General features: G+C 44.7%; 1 protein-coding gene and 1 long non-coding RNA gene across 3 annotated transcripts in view; both read right to left on the bottom strand.

Annotated features, from left to right (window-relative positions):
* The window catches only part of LOC309349179, a 74,444-nt gene that overhangs the window by 29,067 nt on the left and 29,054 nt on the right, over nucleotides 1–16,323 (bottom strand). The gene's annotated exons all lie outside the window — the stretch shown is intronic.
* TOP1MT (DNA topoisomerase I mitochondrial) overlaps nucleotides 1–16,323 on the bottom strand; it is a 40,342-nt gene that overhangs the window by 16,618 nt on the left and 7,401 nt on the right. For both annotated transcript variants that reach the window (XM_081874113.1, XM_081874114.1), the window contains exons 7-11: nucleotides 16,021–16,083; nucleotides 15,038–15,113; nucleotides 12,878–13,401; nucleotides 4,522–4,637; nucleotides 1,763–1,884 (exon numbers count right to left, since the gene is read on the bottom strand). In XM_081874113.1, the coding sequence (XP_081730239.1) occupies nucleotides 1,763–1,884; nucleotides 4,522–4,637; nucleotides 12,878–13,401; nucleotides 15,038–15,113; nucleotides 16,021–16,083 (901 nt within the window). The remainder of the gene's footprint in view (nucleotides 1–1,762; nucleotides 1,885–4,521; nucleotides 4,638–12,877; nucleotides 13,402–15,037; nucleotides 15,114–16,020; nucleotides 16,084–16,323) is intronic.

The raw sequence follows: 16,323 nt of genomic DNA, 5'->3' as shown, positions 1-16,323 counted from the left end.
CCTCCAAGTACCAGTTGAGGGGGATGAACCACAAGGCCCTGCTCTCCACCCTCATCCCCTTGTCTGCCTGATTCCCAGAGGGACTGAACCGACTACTGCCAGAAACACTATACTTTGCTCTGATCCATCAAGACTGCAATTATTTTCTTATGCATCTGAGGAGGCACCTTAGGGACGTCTCAAGGCCGACAGGAAATTAGCCTGATACAACGACAACAACAAAAAATGTGTCTAGAATGTCAGTAAAATGCAAGTACGGTCATACCTTGGGTTAAAGACGCTTCGGGTTAAATCTTTTCAGGTTGCGTCCCGCAGCGACCCAGAAGTAACGGAATGGGTTATGTCAGGGAACTGACATCAGAGTCAGAGGTGGAGGCAAGGCTCCCAAGCGATGCTGGAGAGGGGGCCAGCAGGGAGAGAGGGAGCTCATCGGCTGGGGAAGGGAATCAGCACAACACCAGTAGAGAAGGGGGGCAGATGGGGGATTCGGAGAGGGGTCTCCAAGACTCTTCGCCCAAAAACAGTGGAGAGAGCACGGGCACTCCTCTGCCCACTCCCTCCCTGCGCAGAAGACTTCCGCGCAGGGAGAGTAGGAGACTTGGCGTCAAACAACTTCTTTGCTGGAAGAGGTTCAAAAAACGCCCACTGACGGATTCTGCTAGTGACTGAACAGCCACGAAGTGAAGGGCTGTCAGCCAGGACAGGTTTATCCAGGCAACCTAGCCAGGAGTAGCGGTAACTTACGCACGAGCAACCCCTTATAACCATTACAGGTTACTTCCAGGTTTCGCCGCTCGGGCATGCGCAGACGCTCAAAGTGACGTAACGTGCATACACAGAAGCGGAGAATCGCGACCCACAGACGCAGGTTGCATTCCTCTCAGGTTGCGAACGGGGCTCCAGAACAGATCCTGTTCGCAACCAGAGGTACCACTGTACAGTCATACTTCATGTTACGTTTGCTTCTTGTTACGTTTTTTCAGGTTGCGTCCTACAGCGACCCGGAAGTACTGGAAAGGGTTATTTCCGGGTTTCGCTGCTCGCGCATGTGCAGTAGCGCTAAATCGCACTTCGCACATGCGCACAAACACCAAATCACGCTGCGCACCTTTGCAGATATGGCACTTCAGGTTGCGGGCTTTTCATGTTGCAAACGGGCCTCCGGAACGGGTCCTGTTTGCAACCAAAGGTACCACTGTATATGGTCCCAGGACTTTCCAAGATCCTGGGACCTTCCTGTCTTGTGCTCATTTCTGATTGTTGCCGTTACTTATTTAATTATTTGATTTTACATAGTCGTAGAATGCAATGCAGGAAGAGCAGCTAAATCTATTTGATTCCAGCTATGAATTACTTCATGTAAAGCCTCTTAAAGCAATTTAGCAATAAAAACGATTCAACATCTACAAATGATTACAAGCAGTTCCACAGATACAAAGGATTAAAAGTGATTACAAAGGTAAAACAGATTTCAAATCCAATATAGATAGACTGAGATAAAGATCTCCACTTAAAAGGCTTGTTGAGCCCTCTTGGACATTTTTGGGTCATAACTCACCTACTGTGGGGCAGTTGCCAGGAGCACAAAAAGCTGTCCACTGGCCCATTGAGCCTAGTTCTGTCTACACTGACTGGCAGCATCTACCCAGGGTTCCAGCTGCCAGCCTCACCTGGACTGATCCTGGGTCTTTCTGCACACAAGGGAGATGTTCGGCCACTGAGCCACGCCCTCCCCCCTCCCCAGGAAGCCACAGGCAAATACCTCTGTCCAGTCACAGAAAAAATTCTTCTTGAAAATCGCTTTTCTCGTGTAGTCGTGATCGAGCATCTTCGCATAGAACGTGGCTATCTCCTCCGTCGCCGGGCTGAGTTTCATAGGCTTGCCTGGAAAGAACAACAGAGGCCCCGCAGGAAGGAACAAAACTGTTTTAGCCATTTTGCTTTCCGCTTTTGAGTTGTAAAAAGGTCAATTTTTTTTTTTTTTTGTCCTAGAGACAAAAACAATCTGTAAGCAAAGTACATAAAATCATTCTAAGCAATGCACAGATAAAAACCAGCAACATTTTCAAAGCAAATACGGTTAACTAAACATGTTTGGGAAGGCTTGCTAAAGTATTTTTTAAAAAAAGGTTTCCCATAGGTGCTTGAAATAGTGAAGCAAGGGTGGCCTGCCTAACATCACTCTAGCCCAATGGTTGCCATTAATTTGATTTTGAATTGATTTTAAAATGAATTGAGTTTAGAATGTTGTGTTATTTTTATTGTTGTTAGCCGCTCTGAGCCCAGCTTCGGCTGGGGAGGGCGGGATATAAATAAATTTATTATTATTATTATTATTATTATTATTATTATTATGAGGCAGGGAGTTCCAAAGGACAGGTGTTGCCATGCTAAAAGAGGCTTCTGGAGAGCATCTGTTAGGACCAAATCTCCTTTTGGACTAATCCGGCAGACTCTTCTTATGTTTCTATGACCCCCTGCAGATGTGGTTAACTGTTCAGACTGAAAAACCTTTACCAAAAACTAAGTTTGTTTTAGTTGACCTTTGCCCAAGACTGTTAAGTTGTGGGCAAACATATCAGACGACACAGCGATTCTTCAAACAGCTCTTGTTTATTCAGAGGCCAGAACAGAACTGAACTGAAGAGCTCAGTCAGCCTGCTTATATAGAGCTCCAGAACAATGTAACTGTTGCCATTTTCTAAAACTATCCAATCACTGAACGTCACTTTTCGATCCCTGTTCAGGGAAGTTTTTAATCTGTGATATTTTAGTGTATTTCTGGTTTTTATGGAAGCCGCCCAGAGTGGCTGGGGAAACCCAGCCAGATGGGCGGGGTACAAATAATAAATTATTATTATTATTATTATTATTATTATTATTATTATTATTATTATTATCCCCCTGCTGGCCCAGGGTGAGAACTTCAGTACATAACAAAGACCTTGCCATCTAACCATTGCCTGTTTCCTTCACCAACCTGTCCAGCACAGAGGGTTGGCTATGGCAGTAAATAAAAGCCCTTTCAGTCTAGGGTGGGGTTTTGGGGGGGGGTTGGGGCATTGCAGGTACAGTCTGAAACATACTATTGATGAAATCATTCTTGGTGGATTTATACTGGACTGTCCACACATCATTCTGTTTTGCTCTGCAACGATTCCACCATATTACCGCATTATTGCCGCCTGGCGGGGGGCATCTTGCGCTATGACACAACCAAAGCGCGACAAAAAATACCCTGACCCGGAACATTTATTGGAACCAAAAGTTGCAGGATTTCAGCAGGGATTTCAGGGTTGTGCACTGATTGAAAAGGAAGCAGTATCCCGAAACTCTTTCAGGAGGTAACAGCATTGATTGCATATAACCGCCCCATTATCATCATGAGCACAAACCGTCACAATTGCACAATAAAAGGGACAGCTAGGTAAAGGTAAAGAGACCCCTGACCATTAGGTCCAGTCGTGACCGACTCTGGGGCTGCAGCACTCATCTTGCTTTATTGGCTGAGGGAGCCGGCGTACAGCTTCCGGGTCATGTGGCCAGCAGGACTAAGCTGCTTCTGGCAAACCAGAGCAGCGCACGGAAACGCCGTTTGCCTTCCCACCGGAGCGGTACCTATTTATCTACTTGCACTTTGACGTGCTTTCAAACTGCTAGGTGGGCAGGAGCAGGGACCGAGCAACGGGAGCTCACCCCGTCGGGGGGATTCGAACCACCAACAATCTGATCGGCAAATCCTAGGCTCTGTGGTTTAACCCACAGCGCCACCCACGTCTCTAAATTCCAGAGATTAAGGGTTGCTTAGTGCAGATGGTCAGGGAACAAATATATCCAACTTGGTTAACTTGGAGAGGGTCAAAGGAGGAACATCTGATCATTGGCAGGTTTTCTCTTACTCTCTTCCTCTTCAAGCCACAGGCTACAGCCTGTCAGGAGTTCAGCCTACACTCGAGTAGGACCCTGGCAGAGACACATGCCTGAGACTGGCATGTTCCTCCCTCCTGGTCGTTCATTCGGGAGCTTCAAAAGCTTCCTTCTGCCCGAACATCACAGCGACCGATGCAAACCGACACCGGCACACTTAGGGATCCGCAGAGTTTGTGCATCATGCGTGACAGACCTCAGCAACTCAGCATTTTGGCTAATCTACTTTATTTACATATAAACCCACACGGAGCACTGCAACATGGCTCCCTCTCTCTCTAGCATCAGACAGCAAAAAGGAAAAGGACAAAGGACAACAGTCCCACATCACGGAACACAGTAGCACAACATCCTGTCTCCGTCACTTCCCACTCTGTGGAGTCAAAACATACACCGCCATGTGATAGACAACAATCCCATGACTGCAATCACGGGGCGGGAATTCTAACACAGCCACGCAGTCGCACCAATCCTGAGTGGGTTGTTGTTCCATCTCTTTCTCTCATCCCAGCCCGCCGCCACTCAGGGTGACATCAGGGAAGGCACGGACCTTGCAGCCCATTCCATACAAACTGAAGGAAAGACTATACCCACCGTTGTAATAGAAGCTGACTCCCCGCGGCAGCCGCTCGTAGGGCGGCGCAAAATACGGTCCCTTGTGCTCCAGCTGCTGCCACTTCACACCGTTCGCATGCTGCTCCTCTTCCCACCTGGCGAGAGCAAAAGAGGACAAAGAACCAAGGATGACATTTCCCTTTTCTGCTCAAAGTTAACTTGGACGGCTTTGTTTCTTGTATTTGAAAATCCGGTTATTATATTATTATTATTATTATTTATTTTATTTTAGGGAAAGACGCAAGAGTTAAGCTCAGCCCAGGCTTTCCAGAGTCCCTACAGAATGGTGCACTCATTATTTTATTTATATCCCAAATTTCATGGGCCCATTCTTACAAAGCCATCATTTGAGACTGCGGGCCATTATTACGGACCCATTACACAATTCAAAGTATTGGTGTTGACCTTTAAAGCCCTAAACGGCCTTGGCCCAGTATACCTGAAGCAGTGTCTCCACCCCCATCGTTCAGCCCAGACACTGAGGTCCAGCTCCGAGGGCCTTCTGGCAGTTCCCTCCCTGCGAGAAGCCAAGTTACAGGGAACCAGGCAGAGGGCCTTCTCAGCAGTGGCACCCGCCTTGTGGAATGCGCTTCCATCAGATGTCAAGGAAAGAAACAACTACCTGACATTTAGAAGACATCTGAAGGCAGCCCTGTTCAGGGAAGGTTTTAACGTGTGACATTTTAATGCATTTTTAATCTTTGTTGGAAGCCGCCCAGAGTGGCTAGGGAAACCTAGCCAGATGGGCGGGGTACAAATAATAAATAATTATTATTATTTTCTCTAAATAAAACAATGGACCCATCATCTTATTTTATTTTCCAAATCTACCACCAAATGTTATTTATTTCCAAAGTGCCAACGAATGGACCCATTATTTTATTTATCTTTATTTCATTTACACGGATGAAGCCATTGTTTTATTTACTCAGGCAATGGAGACCTTGTTTGCAAGATGTGAAATTTACAAAGTTTGCAATGGCTGCCGTTACCCATAGCAGGGCCTTCTTTAAGGTGGCTCCCTTTTTCTGGAATGCCCTTGCGGGGGACGAGCACTTGTCTATCCTCATCATTAACACTGAAGAGGAATTTTAAAACTCTGGCCACCCAGGCATCTAAGGGCTGAGAGACAATGTCCCTGGTAACCTGGAAGCAATCAACTGTGTATGTCTCTATTTCTCACTGTTTTCAGATGTACTTTACAGCTTTAGTTAACAGGTTTCATTTTTAATCGTACTCTTTTGCAGCTGCACAGCTTGTTGCCCTGGACTCCTTTGAGAGGATGCAAAATGAAATTAGACCTGGTTGGCCACTGTGAGAATAGGACTGGATGGTCAAGTAAGAAAAACAAAAGTCAATTATAGAAACTCCCAAAAAATCAGTGACAAGTTCCAGAGAGGTAATGAATATTAATATTAATATTAATATTAATATTAATATTAATATTAATATTAATATTAATATTAATATTAATATTAATATTAATAATTTGTTGTACCCCGTCCATCTGACTGGGTTACTGCCAGCTTCCATCAAATATAAAAGAACAAAACAAAGCATTGCAAAGCTCGTATGAGTTATATTTTCATGAATTTGTAGAGTTTGAAGGGGATCCTGAGTCATCTAGTCCAACTCCCAGAAATGCAGGAATCATTGCAGGAATTTGATCCAGTCTGTTCTGTGGTGCTTTTAGCTTTCTGTTAAATTATGTTGTACGTTTTTACTGTTATAGATAGGTAGCCGTGTTGGTCTGCCATAGTAAAAATAAAAAAATATAAAAAAAATTCCTTCCAGTAGCACCTTAAAGACCAACTAAGTTAGTTCTAGGTATGAGTTCTAGGTATGAACCAACTAAGTTAGTTAGTTGGTTCATACCTAGAACTCATACCTAGAACTAACTTAGTATGAGCTTTCGTGTGCATGCACACTTCTTCAAATATACGTTTTTACTGTGTTATCCTTTTGCAACCTGCTTGGAGGGCCCCCCACAACACAACACAACACAACACAGCACACACAACCAAGCCATAGATAAATTTCATGAGATGAAAAAAATATACGTTATAAAATGAATTTAAAAAATAATAATCCCCCCCGAACAAAGTTTCCTAGGAAACTTCCTCACCCACCTCCACCCCAAAGGCACGAAGCTATTCTTTTTTAAATGAAGGATTATTTATTACAACAGCAGTCATAAACATGACACACACGGGGAAAAAATGAGATATACAGGTTACATTGCTGTGTTGGCACTTTGCGATAAATAAGTGGGTTTGGGGTTGCAGTTTGTTTTTTGTTGTTATTATTATTATTATTATTATTATTATTGCAAAACATACAACACAAACAGACAAAAACAATACCACAATGACAACTAAACATTAATTGACTACACATCACCTAACACCACACATATCTTTGACTTCCGAATCACCTCATTGTGCTTTCTAAATATATGTACTCTATTCCTATACACACTTCCTATTATATCTATTACATACCGGGAACAATTTTTGCGTTTACGATTCCCTTTAACGTTCAAGATTCAGTCTACACCTGCCAGGAGATTTGCATTTTTCACGGTACTGTTTTAAATATTCTTTAGATATTGCCCTTTCTTTGCTCACTTTCTGAGTGCTGACTTTCCTCTTATTCTCCGAGGCCATTATTGCAGTTAATTATTATTATTATTATTATTATTATTATTATTATTATTACTGTTGTTGCTGCTGCTGCAAATCTCTCATACCTGATCCTTGAGGTCTTCGCATTCCTGCAAGCTGCGTGAAACCGCATGGCATTAAATGTCAGGACGCGTTGGAGGGATGCTGGAGGGATCTGGGCATGGAATGGGCATGATGCCCATGCAGCCAGTGAAAGCACATGCTTAAGCATCCCAGGATGCCGGGCATGTCAGTCTGCAAAAGCCTGATCCTGCTATGCCTCCTTGCCAGCTAAGAAGTTGTTGCATCGCATCCCAGCCACATGGCAACAGCTGTATGTCCCTCCTGCACGACCTTCCACCTGGAACTGCTTTGATCTCCCCCCCAGCCCTCTTAAAGCAAGGCTTACAAAAGCAGCAAAAATTAAATGCATTTGTTTCCATGCATGCTTTCCAAAATAATCATCATAATCATTAAGGACAACGATGCACTATTTTTTAAAATAATAAAAAAGCAGGCATGCTTTGATCAGCAGTCCTGGCTACCCACAATGCCAGAGCACTGAGGGATGATGGGAAATGTAGTTCAGGGGGCTCAGCATCTGCCTCTCTCCCCACGTGACGCAAGCAAAGCGGTTGCTAGGCAGCCTTTCCGTCTGGGCCAGATTCATTTAAAGAGACAGGAGCAACATTAGGGGGTTGCTTGCTAGTTTGGGAGGTTTTGCGTTTGGTGATCCAGCCTTCTCCAAGAAGATGCTCTGGCAGATGTTTTTGGACTCCCATCGCTCCCCTCCAGTATTTTAATATGTGGCAAATGACAGTTTCGTTTCTTACTCTTTCTAAAATATATATATATATTTGGGGAAAGTTTTCAATTAAGTTGGTTCAGTGGCGTAGCGTGGGGGGTGCAGGGGGGGGCCGGCCGCACCGGGTGCAACATCTGGGGGTTAGGGTTAGGGGGCGCAAATCCACGGGTTAGCTGGCGCAAATTACTTGCCTTGCCCCCGGTGCTTGCCCCACGCTACGCCACTGAGTTGGTTTGTATGTTGTCAAAGACAATTGTGGCAATTGTCTTTGTAGTTTGTTTGTTTGTTTGTTTGTTTTTGCACAGTACAGAAGGAAACATTTGAGAAATCTTGCATTAATACTATTTAAATAAGCGACCTGATCTCAATAAAAGTGGGGTCTTAGCTAGGGTTTTTTTAACCCAAAAATAGTGGCTTTAAGCTTTTTGAGCTGCTTCTGCTGCTTTTTACACCGCGTTGTCGTGAATTTTCCTGACATACGGCAAGCCTAAAGAATACTCCTGGCCCAGAAATGGAAGCAGCAGGAATTTCCTACATTGGAGGAAGGGCAGATAAAGATGGTAGAATATGTGGAGATGGCAAAGCTGATGGGGAAGATCCGGAATCGGCGAGACAAACTGTTTCAGAAGAACTGTGGCAAATTTATATTTTATATGAAAGAAAATTGTATTGAATTGAATTGAATTGAATTGAAATGCTTTGTGATGAGAAAATATGGAACTGATTTAAATATAAGGAGGTGGTTTACAAAATAAGAAGATATAAGGTAAAAAAGTGGCCATAGAAATGGGAAGAATTTCTTAAAAGATGTTGGGAAGTCAGAAAGAGGGAGGGAGGGAAGTCAATGCTCTTGTTGGAGCAATGCCTTATGTGATAGATCTGTGCAACGAAATGTAACTAAATATGGAAAAATAAAATAATAATTTATTTATTTTTAAAAAGACATATGACAGGCCTAATCTTAGCAAGTACGAGTACAAAGTCAGCAACTGACTTGGTTGGAAGCTTACTCAGAAGTAAGCTCCACTGGGTCCAAAAGGGCTTACTACTCTCAAGTAAATGGCTGTAGGATTTCAGCCCCAGCCTATCAATCAATCCAATCCAAACTTCTAAATCTAAAACTATAAATGTTTGATGATAATAGACTTGGAAGGGACCTGCAAGGGTCATCTAGTCCAACCCTGCCCCCCGTAATGCAGGAATCTTTTGCCCGACATGGGGCTTGGACGCACAACCCTGAAATTAAGATGGAGTAAGCTTGTTTTCTCCTGCTTCAGAGGGCAGGACCCAAACTGATGGATAAAAAAACCAAGAAAGGAGATTGTGACTAAACATTAGGAAGAACTGTCTGAATGTAAGAGCTATTTGGCGGTGGAAAGTCGTGGGCTGCTCTTCCTTGGAGGTTTTTAAGCAGAGGCTGGATGTTACGGAAAAATCTAGGTGTGAGGCTGCTCAGTCCCCCAGCTGGTTGGGCTGAGCCCGCGGGTCCCTGCGGAATAAAGGAAGGAGTCCAGCCACCAACCGGAGCAAATACAGTGGTGCCTCGCAAGACGAAAAGAATCCGTTCCGCGATTCTCTTCGTCTAGCGGTTTTTTCGTCTTGCGAAGCAAGCCCATTGATGGCTTAGCGGCTTAGCGCTATTAGTGGCTTAGCGGCTTTTAGCGGCTTAGCGGCTTATCGGATCAGCTGATAAGCGGCTTAGCGGCTTAGAAAAAGGGGGGGAAGGGGGAAAAAACCGCAGGAACTCGCAAGACATTTTCGTCTTGCGAAGCAAGCCCATAGGGAAATTCGTTTTGCGAAGCGCCTCCAAAACGGAAAACCCTTTCGTCTAGCGGGTTTTCCGTCTTGTGAGGCGTTCGTCTTGCGGGGCACCACTGTAGCTATAGACCAAAGTTTATTGCGCAACAGGTTCAAAGAGGATTTTTGAACCCCGAGGATGGGGTGACTTTTAAAACTTCCCCACCATATCCCAGAATACAGTTCGACATGGCAAGGCAAGACCCAGGTATAAGATTACCAGAGGCGAACACCTCTGAAGTCCCACCACCCAAAGTACAAGAGAACTTCCTTTGCATGTCTGGACCCCTTGGCAAGTCTGGGGATGGGATTAGGCTTTCCTTGGCCAACAATCAGCTCAGCAATTGTCACCTCTGGAAACTTCCCGGAGTCCTTTTTTCAAGGGGAAAATAGCTTTGAAATGGAGGAAACTGGCAAAGGAGTTGATTTTATATCATGTTTAAAGCTATGTAACTTCCCTGAGCTGTCAAGTTGAAAGGATACATTCAGACATAATATTTGTGACCTTTAACAACTTTAAAGATGTGCACCCCCCGCCCCCCCGGGAATTTCCATAACACAGGGATTGTTTAGGATTCCTGCATCGCTAGAGAACCTTCGGGGGGGGGGGGGCCTTCCAACTCTACAATTTGATGATGATTCAAGATGCTGGTTGTAGGACAACTTATGTGCTTCTGTGAAATCTGAGAACATGAAATGAATGCTTTATGCTGACACCTAGTGGGCAAATAGATTTAAGCCACAGTATATAGAACATATCAAGGATGCGGGTGTGGCGCTGTGGGTTAAAGCACAGAGCCTAGGACTTGCCGATCAGAAGGTCGGCAGTTAGAATCCCCATGATGGGGTGAGCTCCTGTTGCTCGGTCCCTGCTCCTGCCAACCTAGCAGTTCGAAAGCACGTCAAAGTGCAAGTAGATAAATAGGTACCACTCCGGCGGGAAGGTAAACGGCGTTTCCGTGTGCTGCTCTGGTTTGCCAGAAGCGGCTTAGTCGTGCTGGCCACATGACCCGGAAGCTGCCTGCGGACAAATGCCAGCTCCCTTAGCCTGAAAGCGAGATGAGCTCCGCAACCCCAGAGTCGTCTGCGACTGGACTTAACTGTCAGGGGTCCTTTACCTTTCTATGAACATGGAAAAGCTTTGTGGATTCTTTGCTCAGAGATGCAGGGCTAACCAAGTCTTGCTGTTGCCCTGAGAGCCCTACATCAGTGAGCATTATTGATAAAACAGATAAAGGTTTAGTGGGACAGTGATATAGGCTAATGTGGGGGGGGGGGACTGGATGTGAAAAGCTCTAAAATCAAATACATCTTTTTAAAGATATCGGCAATGCCAGTTTAGTTTAACAGTGGTTGGGGGAGATATATATATACTTGATGGACTGACTCAAAGGTTTGTTGTGCATCTTAATAAGAATTCCAGAAAAATACGACAGTGGTACCTCTGGCTGTGAACGGGATCCATTCCAGAGGCCCGTTCGCAACCTGAAAAGAATGCAACCCGCATCTGTGCATGCGCAGGTCGCGATTCACCACTTCTGCAAATGCGCATGACGTCATTTTGTGCATCTGCGCATGTGCAAGCGGCGAAACCCGGAAGTAACCCTTTCCGGTACTTCCGAGTCACTGTGGGACATATCCTGAAAGAACGTAACATGAAGCGGACGTAACAAGAGGTATGACTGTACATGCATTCAACAGGAAAGCTAAGAATTCAGTACTTAATGAAACAAGGTCCCACTACTAAGATTTGGTTGTGCCTTGAATAATTCTGTAAATAGGGATATATTGCTTCCTCATACCAAGATGAGGATAAAACATAAAATATAGGGGGATATCTCTTTTTGAAAGGTAAAATGAGCCATTACAAGGTAGATGGAAGTCTATAACAAGTAAAAACAAAAAATTCCTTCCAGTAGCACCTTAAAGACCAACTAAGTTAGTTCTAGGTATGAGCTTTCGTGTGCATGAACACTTCTTCAGATACACTGTGCATGCACACGAAAGCTCATACCTAGAACTAACTTAGTTGGTCTTTAAGGTGCTACTGGAAGAAATTTTTTGTTTTGACTATGGCAGACCAACACGGCTACCTATCTGTAACTATAACAAGTAAAATACATTAGGAGATTCATTCCATTTGGAAAGGTATTACTTATGAGAAATGTTACTATAGGACTGAATTGTGTCTGTGTGTGACTGAACTGGCACATGGAGGACCGTGAAAAGTGCTAGAGTGCACAGAAACACCATTTACCTTTCCGCCGCAGCAGTACCTATTTAGCATGCTTTTGAACTACTAAGCAACGGGAGCTTGCCCCGTCACGGGGATTCGAACTGCCAACCTTCCGATCGGCAAGCCCAAAAGCATGGGTAGGCAAACTAAGTCCCGGAGGCCGGATGCGGCCCAGTCGCCTTCTAAATCCGGCCCACGGATGGCCCGCGGATGGTCTGGGAATCAGCGTGTTTTAACATGAGTAGAATGTGTCCTTTTATTTAAAATGCATATCTGGGTTATTTGTGGGGCCTGCCTGGTGTTTTTAAATGAGTAGAATGTATGCTTTTATTTAAAATGCATATCTGGGTTATTTGTGGGGCCTGCCTGGTGTTTTTAAATGAGTAGAATGTATGATTTTATTTAAAATGCATCTCTGGGTTATTTGTGGGGCATAGGAATTCATTCATTCCCCCCCCCAAAAAAAATAGTCCAGCCCCCCACAAGATCTGAGGGACAGTGGACTGGCCCCCTGCTGAAAAAGTTTGCTGACCCCTGCCCAAGAGTCTCAGTGGTTTAGACCACAGCGCCACCCGCGTCCTACCATAATAACGTCAATAGAACTCAGTAAGAGTGCAGCTGACAACTGAGCGATCCGTTTTGCAAAATGGAAAGTAACCAGAAGTAAATAAGCATCTGCAAATGCAGTTGACATTGGAAATCAAGGATGCATCAAGAAGTCACCTAAACAAAATTGAACCAATTTGGAAATAATCTGCATGACTGGGTTGAAATTTATAAAATCAATTTCAAAAATAGTAATGGCAAAGGCCCCAACCCAAACGCAGCACGTACCACTTCCACTTGTCCTCTTTCCCGCATTCCTCCTCCTTCTTCCTTTTCTTCTTCGCGCCTCCATCCTCCTCCTTCGCTTTCCTCTTCCTGGAGCCTCCCAAACTCCCAGGTTTGGAGGTGGCTCCTTTTTTCCGGCCTTTATTGGCCTTCTTTCCTCTCATGCCGTCCTCCGAGGCCTCTTCCCCCTGGACCTTCTTCCTCCTGGCCTTCCCGACACCCTCTTTTTGCACCTCAGTCTCTCTATCCGACTTTTGCTGGGTCTTCACCTCGCTCTTCTCGCTTTCTTCTGCACCCTCTCCTTCCTCCTCGTCCCTCTCCACTTTTTCCTCCACTCCCTTTGCTCCGTTCAAGTTCTCCTGCTCCAGAGCCCTCGCTTTGCTGCAGCTTCCTGGACTCTCTCCCACCTCCTCCGTCTCCGCTTTCGCACCAGAGACTTTCCTCTTCTTCCTCCTCTTCCTTTCCTCCGCTGAGGTGCTGCCCGTTTCCAAGCAGAGCGGCGTTTTCTGCACCTGCCGCCTTGTGACCTGTCCAAAACGAAAAGTGGGGAAAGAGTTTGTCACAAGAAAAGCTGTGTGGATGTCCTGTGACTGCACAACAACAAGAATCAGGAAGAAAAATTGGCCTCCTTGAGAGTCTAATCTCTTTACAGTTAAAACACACAAACATGCTTCTCTGGAACTTAGGACCTCAAAGATAGGCTTTGAAACATTCAGGAAAGTTTTAAAAAATGATGCAGTTTGCAGACAGCAGGTAGGGAGATAGTTTGTTCCTTCTCTCCCCAAAACTCAATGCAACGCAAGGCATATACAGTCGTACCTTGGTTGTCAAACTTAATCCGTTCTGGGAGTCTGTTTGACTCCCGAAATGGTTCAAAAACCAAGGCGCAGCTTCAGATTGGCTGCAGGAGCTTCCTGCGCACAATCGGAAGCTGCGGAGGACATTTGGCTTCTGAAAAACGTTCGTAAAGCCAAAATGTCCAAGTACCAAGGAATTCTACAACCAAGATATGACTGCATTAGAAAGTCCTTTTTCACACAATGCATAATTACTTTGCTGGGCGATATCCGTTTTTCAACTTCGTGATGTATATCACCAGCTAAACATCATGATATGCCAATATATCACGATGTCCGAAATAAGGATGGAGCTATACAGAGGTTGTTTTTCCAGCATTGTGATTTTTGCATAGCACACACGCATCATGATTCGCAATATATCACCAGGTCAAAAATTATGAAACCGATATCACGATATGGACTTCAAACCAGTTTTGGACGATATGTTGATATATCACCCAGCCCTAAAATGTATTATTCACTCCTGCAGATTTATTGTGCTGTTTTTGTGATATACAAATGACGTGAGAAGACTTGGCCTATTCATTTGTATCGTTTATTATCCCTATGATCCTCATTTAGAAAACCTAATAAAAAAGTTATTCAAAAGAAAAGAACAGTGTTAGTCAAAAGCTCATCTCATGGAGCTGAGGGATCTACTACTGATGGTTATTGTCGAGCCTCCAGAATCAGAGGCAGTATACCTCTGAATGCCAGTTGCTGGGGGACAAAAAACGCTGGGCGGTTCCTGCTTTCAAGCCCTGCTGGACTAGACGGACCTTTGCTTTGATCTGCAAGACCCCTGCTACATGTTAGAATTCCTGCTCCGTGACTGCAGTCATGGGATTGTTGTCTTTCATATGACTGTATATGTTTTGACTCCACAGAGTGGGAAGTGACGGAGACAGGATGTTTGTGTTACTGTGTTCCGTGAAGTAGGACTGTTGTCCTTTGTTCTTTTTCTCTTTGCTGTCTGATGCTAGAGAGAGAGGGAGCCATGTTGCAGTGCTCCGTGTGGGTTTATATGTAAATAAGGTAGATTAGCCAAAACGCTGAGTTGCTGAGGTCTGTCACGCATGATGCGCAAACTCTGCAGACCCCTAAGTGTGCCGGTGTCAGTTGGCATCGGTCGCTGTGATCTTCGGGCAGAAGAAAGCTTTTGAAGCTCCCGAACAATCGACCAGGAGGGAGAGAACATGCCAGTTGGGCATGTGTCTCTGCCAGGGTCCTACTCGAGTGTAGGCTGAACTCCTGACACTACATTCTGGCATAGTAAAGCAGCTTAGGTGTGAAATGTTGTTGCAGAAAACCCCATGCTACTCACTGCCTTATTTTCGTCCCTGGATGCGGGCAGCCGTTCCTCTGCTCCCAGCCGAACTTTCTTGGCCAAGGGCTCTTCTCTGAAATGGAAGCAAAGTAGAGGCAATGGTTGAACCAGCCTGCCTTAGCTGAGACTCCTACGCTGCAGCAGATTGGACTGATTGGACGTTGCAGCAGATTGGACCCTCAGGGTCACTTCCTACTCTGCAATTCTATGATTCTGTGCTGCATCTTCCAGTGAGGGTCTTGCTGGGCAGGCAACCCCTTCAAAATACCTGAAAGCTCTTCCACCACGATGTCCCTACCAGAGTGGAATGGCAGACCAAGTTGATGGACTACACAGAGATGGCAAAAATGACCGGGAAAATCAGAAATCGGGAAGATCATAACTTCAGCAAAGAATGGGCGGGATTTTTATGATATTGGGGAAACCACTGTAAACAATTGAACTCTTTAGGAGGACTTAAATAACACTTGTAATGTAACAAAGACTTTGGATTTAACAGATAATATAATAATTGGAGTGTCTAAAAATATGCAGCAGAAAAGGAAAAGTACGGAACCCATGGAGAGGTGGAGGGAAATCTAATGATTCGAGAGAATCTTGTGTATTTGTTTCATTTGTGATTTTGAACGTAAACATTAATGGGGAAAACCAAAACAAAAAATTAATAAAAACAAAAAAAGGAAGCTATCATGATGTAGTAAATAGGGCACAAAAGTTTAAAGCTTTAGGCTCCAATCCCTGCTCTTATTTATTTTCCCTAAGCACAACAGGTCAAAGACAGACGTCTTTTTAAATCCAAAGCTTATTAAATCTATTAAGTGATTTCCTCCCCAACCGCTTTGCTACATGCGCACAAAGCACTTTTTAAAGAAGTGCTGCTCTTTCTAAGTGCGTACATATTTTTCTTGGCGAGCATTGTGGCATCCCCCGTATGCCCCTCTCCCTGAGCTTGCTCCCAAAATCCCTTATCACAACTTTACCTCAGATGAGGAAAGCCGTGGCTGTTACCCTCTGTCACAAAGTCCATGGCACTCTCCAGGCCTCTGGAAAAAGAGAAAAACCCAAGGTTGCCCCCGTTAAGACACAGCGCTAGGTACGTTTCAGTAGCATTACACCAGGGGTCAGCAAACCTTTTCAGCAGGGGGCCAGTCCTCTGTCCTTCAGACCTTGTGGAGGGCCAGACTATATTTTGAAGAAGAAGAAAAAACGAATTCCTATGCCCCACAAATAACCCAGAGATGCATTTTAAATAAAAGCACATGTTCTACTCATGTAAAAACATC

This window comes from Podarcis erhardii (assembly GCF_964252035.2).
Source record: "Podarcis erhardii genome assembly, chromosome: 8".
In the NCBI taxonomy this organism is placed as follows: Eukaryota; Metazoa; Chordata; class Lepidosauria; order Squamata; family Lacertidae; genus Podarcis; species Podarcis erhardii.
This window is presented reverse-complemented; position numbering and strand designations above follow the sequence as displayed.